Source organism: Solanum pennellii, chromosome 12 (assembly GCF_001406875.1).
Source record: "Solanum pennellii chromosome 12, SPENNV200".
NCBI classification, from domain to species: domain Eukaryota; kingdom Viridiplantae; phylum Streptophyta; class Magnoliopsida; order Solanales; family Solanaceae; genus Solanum; species Solanum pennellii.
In genome coordinates, this window is record NC_028648.1 from 30,507,353 (window position 1) to 30,516,815 (window position 9,463).

The following is a 9,463-nucleotide window of genomic DNA, read 5'->3' on the forward strand; positions in this document are numbered from 1 at the left end:
TATATACGTATACATTACCTAAAATTATGAAAATAGTTAAAATATTAATTTAAAATAATTTGAAAATATCCCAATCATTATGAGATCTAATTATTTCAAATTGTCCGAAAATTAAGAAGCTCGTGAATTAATTTGCATTAATGAGAGCCAAATTAGCTGTCAACAATTGGTAATTGAAAATGTTTAAAAGATATATGAAAATTTAATTGCATTGCCCAATATAAATAATGTTACTAATTTATATGGTTGACGTGGAATGATGCGGTCTGCCAAAACCTCTAGGAACACGCGCAGCACTGATTGAATTTTCAGTTTTTGATCAAAAGAAAATGAAGAAATTTTGGTTGAAATGTTGTGTTGAATTTTGATATATGGATTCTCAGTTCTTTGTCGAAAATTAGATGGCAACGAGAAGAAGCGCATCGAGGAGAAGCTTGTCAATGACAAGCTTATCATCCTCTCATCTCAAAAAGAAAACAACAGTCCCTCTCTCTCCTCATCGGAATTCTCTATTCTCTTCTCCTTCCATGTCTGTTTTCATTGCCTCATTATATAATTTATTTATTGGAAATCTTATATCCTACATTAAAAAAATCTAGCTATCTATTTGGGAGCCATTGCTTCATGTTCCCAACATTGATTAAATTTCTGATTTATCCATATATAAATATTGCTTAAATGACAATGTATAAATTATATTGCTATTACAAGTTAGCTGATATTATTATAGGCATTAAGAGGGTAGATTTTATTGAACACTTGAGATGAGATGGGTGCTACGCAGGAAATTTGTGCTATAGAATATGATTTGCCATTCATTTTACAACTAAGTAACTACAGTGGGTGGGTGGTAGCAAATAGATTCTCACTAAAATATATAGGGGGACATGAAATAGTTACTATTTTTTCTTTTTCACAATATGCATGGGAATAACCACTTAAACATTTTTCACTAGGAATTCAATGGGAAAATAAGTAGTGATATTTCCATTAAGATTTTCCAAGAGACATAGAAAAGCTGCTTTAAATTGTATCCAACTTCATACACTAGCTATGTTAAATCGACAAAATTCAACACAGACTACGTCTAATGTTTCTGCCGATTTGTGCAGTTGGTGAATGATAATCTTTTTTTTTTTGCGTTGCTTCTTCTGTTTTATGGTTCTTTAGTCATTTAAGTATATTCACTTCTTTAGACCTAAGACGTTGATCAATCGAGCGAAAATCTCTTTTATGCAAGTCATAGCCAAGAGATTTCCTTGCTAGTAAACATACTTGATTTTCTAAAATCATATGGAATGACGTACTTGCTAACTTATACAATCATAGGGTTCAAATTAGATGATTGCTTCCCTCTGACATATGAAACAGGGGTCTGACCGGAGAGAGGACAGTGAAGAGACTCCGACTTTCTAAAGCTCTAACGATACCTGATTCTACAAGTATTTATGATGCTTGCCGCAGGATGGCTGCTCGCAGAGTTGATGCTTTATTGCTGACTGACTCGAATGCATTATTATGTGGTATATTGACGGATAAGGTTAATACTCAATCCTTCTTTTCACTCAGTAGACTCATTGACTTACTCTTCATTCCTTTGTGTAATCGTGTTTCTTTCTTCCCGAAGGATATAACAACCAGAGTTATTGCAAGTGAAGTCAATATTCAGGAAACACCTGTTTCAAAGGTTATGACAAAACATCCTGTTTTTGTTCTTTCAGACACACTTGCTGTAGAAGCATTGCAGAAAATGGTGCTAGGTTGGTGTATTTGAAATAACATATATTTCTTGCAACTTTATGCTACATCTCAATCTGAGTATGGTTGCTTACTTACTCACTGCAGGAAAATTTAGACATTTGCCAGTTGTAGAAAATGGTGAGGTCATTGCTTTGCTTGATATAGCAAAATGTCTTTATGATGCTATTGCTCGCCTTGAAAGGGCAGCAGAGAAAGGAAAGGCAATTGTAGCTGCGGTTCAGGGAGTTGAAAAAAACTGGGGAGCATCTATTTCTGGTTGGTTGTCGGAACATTTTGTCTTGTGTTACTGATGACGACTCATTGATGAGACCTTTTTTCATGTTTCTACTTTTTCAGATTCTGATTCATTTATTGAAACCCTTCGGGAGAGAATGTTTAGGCCTTCACTCTCTACAATCATTTCTGAGAATCCAAAGTAGGTAATATCTTCACTTTTAATCTCCTAAAGAGTATAACAGAAAAATAGAGATTTCTGCAGCCATTTTTTACGGTGTTTCCAGAACTGTTACAGTTGTACCAAACGATACTGTTTTAGAAGCAGCAAAAAAGATGTCTGAATCTAAAACAAGCTCGGCTATTGTGGCTGTTGATAAGAAACCAAAAGGAATTTTAACGTGAGTATTCTTTCTCCCCATATTAACAAGCCAAACTATGTATAGTGTTGTAATGAATGAAATGCTAACCACCAAAAAGAGATTCCTCACGGTGTCTGCAGTTCAAAGGACATACTGATGCGAGTCATAGCACAAGATCTTTCACCAGAGTCCATACTTGTTGAGAGGGTATGTATATCAGTCTTGTTACAATAATAGTTAATTCAAATCAAGGATATTGACAACTTTTATATTATTTCTTTTCTACTTTTTATATTTTTCTTCATATGTTTGGGTGTTAGAAGAAAACTTGATCCCTAAAAACTTTCATACTTGTCATCCATCTAGGTAATGACTCCCAATCCCGAATGTGCTACAACAGATACATCTATTGTTGATGCTTTACATACAATGCATGATGGGAAATTTTTACACCTACCTGTAATTGATAAAGGTAGGTAGCATTAACCTTTCAGTGTACATTTTATAAGTGTCTCATCTTGTTACGTTTGCTGCAGATGGAGTTGTAGTTGCTGTGATTGATGTGCTTCATATCACTCATGCAGCTGTAGCCACGGTAAGGCATGCATCAGACACACATGTTACTTTTTCGTGACAGATTCCAAGTGTTGTCGCTATGCATTTAATTTCTAGTGTCTTTTCACAAGTTTAGAATCTCCAGAAAGTATCCACCTCATCATGTCTACTTCTTTAGCACTGAACGCACACGCATTTGCTCATGTAAATTATCATGTATGTTAGCTTCCCATAAAACAAATATTGCTGCTGAATATCGAGTTTTTCTTAATGAAGAAATGGAATTATTGGATATTTATTCATGTCGTCTTCTTGCTCACAAATAACTAGGTGGGAAATACTTCTGGAGTGAATAATGAAGCTGCAAATACTAGGATACAAAAGTTCTGGGATTCAGCTATGGAATTGTCTCCAGATGATGGGGAAGAGACACGAAGGTTAATAAAAACCTTTCTTTCGTGTTAATTACAAAATTTTATAGTTAACTCGAGCACTCATTTATATGACATGATGTCAGCATTTGTTCGTTGAAATTTGCTTCTGAAGGGGCAGAGTTGAGAAGATGTATATCCTATCCTTCGTCAAGCCTGTCTAATACTTTTGCATTCAAGATTCAAGACAGAACAGGAAGGATGCACAGATTCAACTGCAGTATGTTCTTTTGTATTCATGTTGACATTGGAAATGTAAAGCTATCAGACAGTAAAGGTGATGCATACTTGTTGCAGATATCGGGAGCATGAGAGATCTGATAACAGCCATTATTCAAAGAGTGGGGGATGATATAAAGCGGAAGAACCTTCCTCAAATTCTGGTCGGGATTTGTTGTAAATGTGCATGTTTTTCTCCTAACTTGATCATATAATCATTGGTAATATATACCCTGTTGCAGTATGAAGATGAAGACCATGACAAGGTTGTTCTAGCAACAGAAAGTGATCTCACAGCTGCAGTTGAGCATGCAAGATGTGCAGGTTGGAAGGTATATACTGAATGTTCCTTAAAATCACCCTACATTTAATTAACATGATATGATATGACGTAATGGCAATTTCAGCAGGGACTAAGATTGCACTTAGACTATTCAGGAAAGCACGGGTGTAGAAAGGGTTCAAGGTCCAACAGTTTGGATACACAATCTGCATGGGCTTCAGCTTACAGTGCCGTAGCAGCTGGTGCTGCATTGTTTGCAGGTTTAGGCGTAATAGCATTCCTAAGGAGATCTAATAATTGATTATTATTTCTCTAATTAAATACATTTCCCATCTCCTGTACATTTGACAAATTAACTGATTTATCGTATATAGTCCCAACCATCATTGAGATGTCGGAAGAATAATGGTAATGATGGTTATATCAAGGAACGACTATATAAGTCACTTGAAATTCATAGAAGGAAGTTAGAAACAAAAATCTCAAGTGACAGATTTACTATAAGAATGTTTTGATATAGTCTTTTTTATGGTCTAACTTAGTATGAGAATATCTCCCAATATATAAGGATTTAAAATATCTATCCTATAGCATGTCAAATTAAGATCTTTGAGTCTAGGTTACTCAAACTCTTTGTCGATATGACAGCTGAGTAAAGAGTTATGACCGTCTTATCGCTTGTTGTACGGGCAGTGGGCAAAACAGGCTGGGTTACATTTGGACGCCTTTTAAAGGGGCTTTTGGACGTCAAAAAGAGCATGTTCATATTTTTCTCAAAGTATAAACATCCATTATCCATTGAATAGAGCTCCGACTCCTTTGAGGTAAGAAAACGCCATCTTCTAATTTGATAGCAACAATAGTTCAATTCATTTTTCATTCTACACCTACATTCAAAGACGAATGATCCCAAGGGGAGACATTGTAATACCCCGCAAATCCTAGGCTAAGATTGAAACAATTCTTCATATGCATATAGATTAGAACCCTATAATTTCTAGTTGTACGTAAGTGATAAAACCAACTTTTTAGTGTGGGAAGAGCTTTCGTGATGTATTAAGGTCAAAGGAACTTGTTAGGTCAAAGTTGAGTTGAAAGTTTCCATACAGATTGAGTTTCAGTTTATGTTCTTATTTGGATCATTTTCAAACAAGCATACATCATAGAATATAAAAAATTATATGGCCCCACCAAATCAAGGGTTTTTAGTCTTCTTTCCATCGCTTCCACTCACTCATTATCCAACTTTTGAGTTAAATGTTACACATATTTATTAGACAGTCAGATTGGCCGTGCACAACGCATGCTTGGTAGAATGGGCGCACCGCGTAAAGCCATTTTCAAGTGTACATGATGTTAAGTTACATTATTTAATAAGTTATGTGTTGGTTCATTATGAAAATCATCTTGAAAGGCATAATGTTTAGTTTTTGTCAAATTCTCTCCACTTCTCCACCTCCAACATAAAATATGTTCCTCCCATGTATCTCAAAGTGTTTCAAAATATTCTTAATTTCTAATCATAAATATTGACAAGGTTCTCACATCAAATACTCCTCTTATCTCTAGTAAAACAAAAGGCTCACTTCTAGAGTTCAAGACTAGGTTTTCATCAAGACTAACAAATATCAAAGAGATTATACCTACTTCCACATCAAGGTATGATTTGGATCTAAGGGAACTCATCTCAAAGGTCAAGAAGGGACTTTAAGAATTCCTATTCAACACTAAATCTATCCAAATAAATCCCTAAATGAGTCCAAGTTGTGGACTCATCAACACCCCCAACTTAAACTTTTGCTTTTCCATAGTAAAACTCAAGTTCAGCAGTTCAAAGAGGATGTCTCAGATAGTGCTACACAATATTCAATCATGAATGCACGCAAAAAGACTCAACTTACTCATGAAAAGATTAGTTGTGCACTCAAAGATTCAAGTTGTGACTCACCATTATAAAAGATTCTCAATTTCACAGTACTTGCTTCAAATGCAAGTTCATGATCAATAAATGTACTTAAATGCCCTCATAGAAAGAATGATTCCATATTCTCACACAATAGTTCAACAATTTATAGCTCTCAATCACCATCAACACTCACACTCACAAAGATGAACACATGCATGACTCCACCCATATTTTCCAATAAACACTTGTTTCATCTCACTCAAGATAAAAAAGGTCTTTTCAAGGCTTGTAACTGGGCTAAGTGTAAAGGTATGGTCAATTAGGATCAATGACTGATATCCTCATGAAATGTGGTATGCACAACACTCTCTTCCCTTTTCTTCATCATTCTTATTTGTGCTCAACAAGTCACCTCATTATTTAATTTCTCTGGAATACCGGGCACCCCATTTTCTTTTACACTTTCACAACTTTATTTCAAACTTTTTCATTTTTCATTCGTCTTTTATTTTTCTTTTTTTCTTTATATGGAGGGGTTCCATATTTATCAATACAATTGAGAAAGGGGGTTCTTTGTTGCATTTCTTGTTTGATTTATCTTTTCACTACACCTGAACTTAGGATTTTGGCCTAAATTGTGTCACATCCGGGGAGCACCCCCTAGACGTACCTGGCGTCGTCATCCTCTTTGAGGACTAAGACTAGCCTCTTAGCTTACATCATTGCATTCATAGGTTAAAATGCGGAAATTTTGTAAAACTTTTCATTACTTCTACATTGAGGTTTACATAGACCTCTACATACACATAATATATATCGAGTACACACAGACCCTTTATATAGGAAGATTACTTAGTCTTCTAGTTTTATTGCACATAGATACATAAAATATGACATAGACTCAAAAGATCTCATTTCATAACCATCTAACAAAAGTGTAATCATATGGGCCTAGCCCATACATCAATATAACAAGAGCACATATAGCTCATATAATATTTAGTATCCAAATGAAAAGGAAATAACATAAGAGTCTTAATAGTAAAACAACTTCATAAGATTGATAGTGGCATTGCCCTCAAAAAGTGAAGACCTACCCAACTTGGATGATTGAGAATTCCAAGTCTTCTTCAAAGTCGTCTTAAAACCCTTCAACAACCGGAACCTAAAATGTTAAGGAAAAGGAAGAAATGGGGTTAGTACACCACTTGTACTAAGTATGAGACTATATGCACACATATCATTAAATCATGCTAAAACGGGACATTTCATTTAAAACATGCTGATTTACATGTACAAAGCCCTATGCAAATTCAAGAAGACCATACCAATCATAAGACATATTCATTAAGACATAGGCATGTCCATCACAAGACCAACAACACTAAGTCTAGTCAAGTCAACATGCATATCATATAATTGAACACCTAGTCAAAGTAACTCTATCATCAAGTTATAATGGCAACAAGCATGAATCATAGTACATTTCAACATCACCAAAGCAAGACCATTAATCATGACCCTCTTTAAGTCCACTTGTGCAATGACTACGAAAACCCCCATAACCTTACTTAATCAAGTAAACCTATAAAGAACCATAATCAATGTCCGACTTCACATAACATAATATCAAAAGTACATAATATCATACTTTAGCAATATAGACCAAATACATATTCATAAGAGTAATCAACATCACATAGTGTCATTAACATGTAAGATCATCATATACATATAATTTACATTTACAAGCATATACATACATAAGAACATCCTTCTAAGAATTCCCTCAAGGCTAACTAGTGCAATGTTTAGCTAGAGTCCCATACCCCTACCTAGACTAAGCTAAACCCCTTAGGTTATCTTAGTTAGAGTTCAATCCTTTAGTACATTTTACCTTTTGGGAACATCTTGCCTTAACTGACATAGACCACATGAGCTAATGTGGAATCCGGTGTCATGAAACCTTACACCTAAAGAAGGCGGACTACTTGCATAGGTAGTAATAAAACATGAACATAACAACTACGTGGATCAACTAGCTAGTATTCCTATGAGGGTAACATAGTTCAAGAACTAGGAGATATAGTTGGGACCCTCCTTATGCTACATGCATTGGAGTCTGTAATATCAAGAGTGCATTAGTGATCCTACCTTCCCTATGTGGGAAGGGACACTCCTCAATCTAGTTCACTCGGTGCTAAGCTAGAGTCCCTTTTTGAAATGCCTTTAATACCTTTATTAATCATCATAGCTTAATGTAGGTCATAGGTTCTAACCCTTGTATAAACATCATCATCATACCTTAATAAGGATTGCATGAGTATTATCCTTTCATTCCAATCCATATGAGTGAGGTTAGCACATTAACATATTCACATCATGATAAGGAACATTGGTAAATCATTATCATCCTTATAATATTTACATCTTAGCCAATACCATACAATACATATAAATACATTTAAATTCAACATCGTACCAACTTTATCACTCCTAATACAAGTCATGCTTCAATACAACAGCATTATTTAATCACAAGTAACCATAATTGAGGTAAAGAATAGGGATCACAACACTTACCAAGTCTCCTTCATAATCAATCATGAAGGTCTTTCCATAAACCCATCAATTCAACCCAATAAGGGTGTAATATCATCCCTCAACAATAACCAACATAATAACAAGGCTAATTGAATCACTACATGACAACCCATCACTTGTTCATGGCTTAAGATAAGAGACATAGGTCAAAGTCACAATGTAGACCAAATACTCAAGAGCTAGAATAATAGGACTATAATTTACCCTAATTTATTCATAATTTATACAATGTCATCATCTAGTATTAATTCAACCAATAACCAATTCAATTGAACCAATATTACACAATTCATATCAAGATCATAACCTAGGGTTAAGGGGAATAAATCATCTCCTACAAACTTGACCAATCCATCAAGAAATAACATAATTGATTTAAAATAATTGTTAATATATTCATAATATCCAAAATAAATCATAAACAAAGTAATCCATAACATCAATTTCGAGATTGGAAAATACCCATATGAAAACTCAACTTTTGAAATCAATTTGATGGAAACTTTTATGGAAAGAGGTCTCAAAAATGAAATAAATCCCATACCTTACTAATTGATGAATATTGATGGAGAAATTTGATCCTTTTCATCCCTTGAACCCACCCCTATCTTGGTCTTCAATGGGGTTCTTCAACTAAAGAGAGAAAGAAGAGAGAAGGAAGAAAGTTTGGGTTTGTGAATTGTGAGAGCTTAGGTTAGTCTAATTAGCTTAGGGATTTATATAGGTTGTTAACTAACTTAATTATACCTCCCCTAACTCCTATTTAACCTCCTAACTAATACAACCGATTAAATGAATTAATTCAAAATGTGCAGCAAAAACAGTCTTCACAGATGACACCAGGATCGACGGATTGTGTGTCCATCGACGGCACTGTGCACCTTTGTGCTGCACATCCGTCAATGAGTTCTGAGAGTTTTCATTTGTAGGCTTCCAATATTTTGTCTAAGTAACCATCGATGGAGGCATCTACGCCTCGTCGATTCACCGACGACCCGGGGTGGCATTCGTTGGTGACACTATCCATTGACAGCTTCTAGTCACTTTTGCAAGGGTCCTCCTCAAGGGCTCTTGATTGGTCCTTGGGGAGTCGTGCCTGGATGTTTCGATTTTAAATTAACTACAATAC

At 35.1% G+C, this 9,463-nt stretch overlaps 1 protein-coding gene across 2 annotated transcripts; it reads left to right on the forward strand.

Moving 5' to 3' along the window:
* The first annotated feature begins 268 nt into the window (after positions 1–268).
* Positions 269–4,210, forward strand: LOC107006177 (CBS domain-containing protein CBSCBSPB5-like). 2 transcript variants are annotated; one of them, XM_027913780.1, is made up of 14 exons: positions 269–529; positions 1,372–1,540; positions 1,628–1,760; positions 1,846–2,016; positions 2,098–2,176; positions 2,262–2,375; positions 2,477–2,543; positions 2,703–2,808; positions 2,873–2,931; positions 3,222–3,328; positions 3,409–3,542; positions 3,620–3,705; positions 3,784–3,873; positions 3,949–4,210. In XM_027913780.1, exons 1-14 carry the CDS (start codon positions 402–404, stop codon positions 4,123–4,125), a joined length of 1,620 nt encoding a protein of 539 aa, XP_027769581.1. In that variant the 5' UTR covers positions 269–401; the 3' UTR covers positions 4,126–4,210. The 2 variants fall into 2 exon arrangements, with proteins under 2 accessions (XP_027769581.1, XP_015060285.1); XM_015204799.2 differs by having other exon boundaries at positions 3,952–4,210.
* The last annotated feature ends 5,253 nt before the right edge of the window (positions 4,211–9,463 follow it).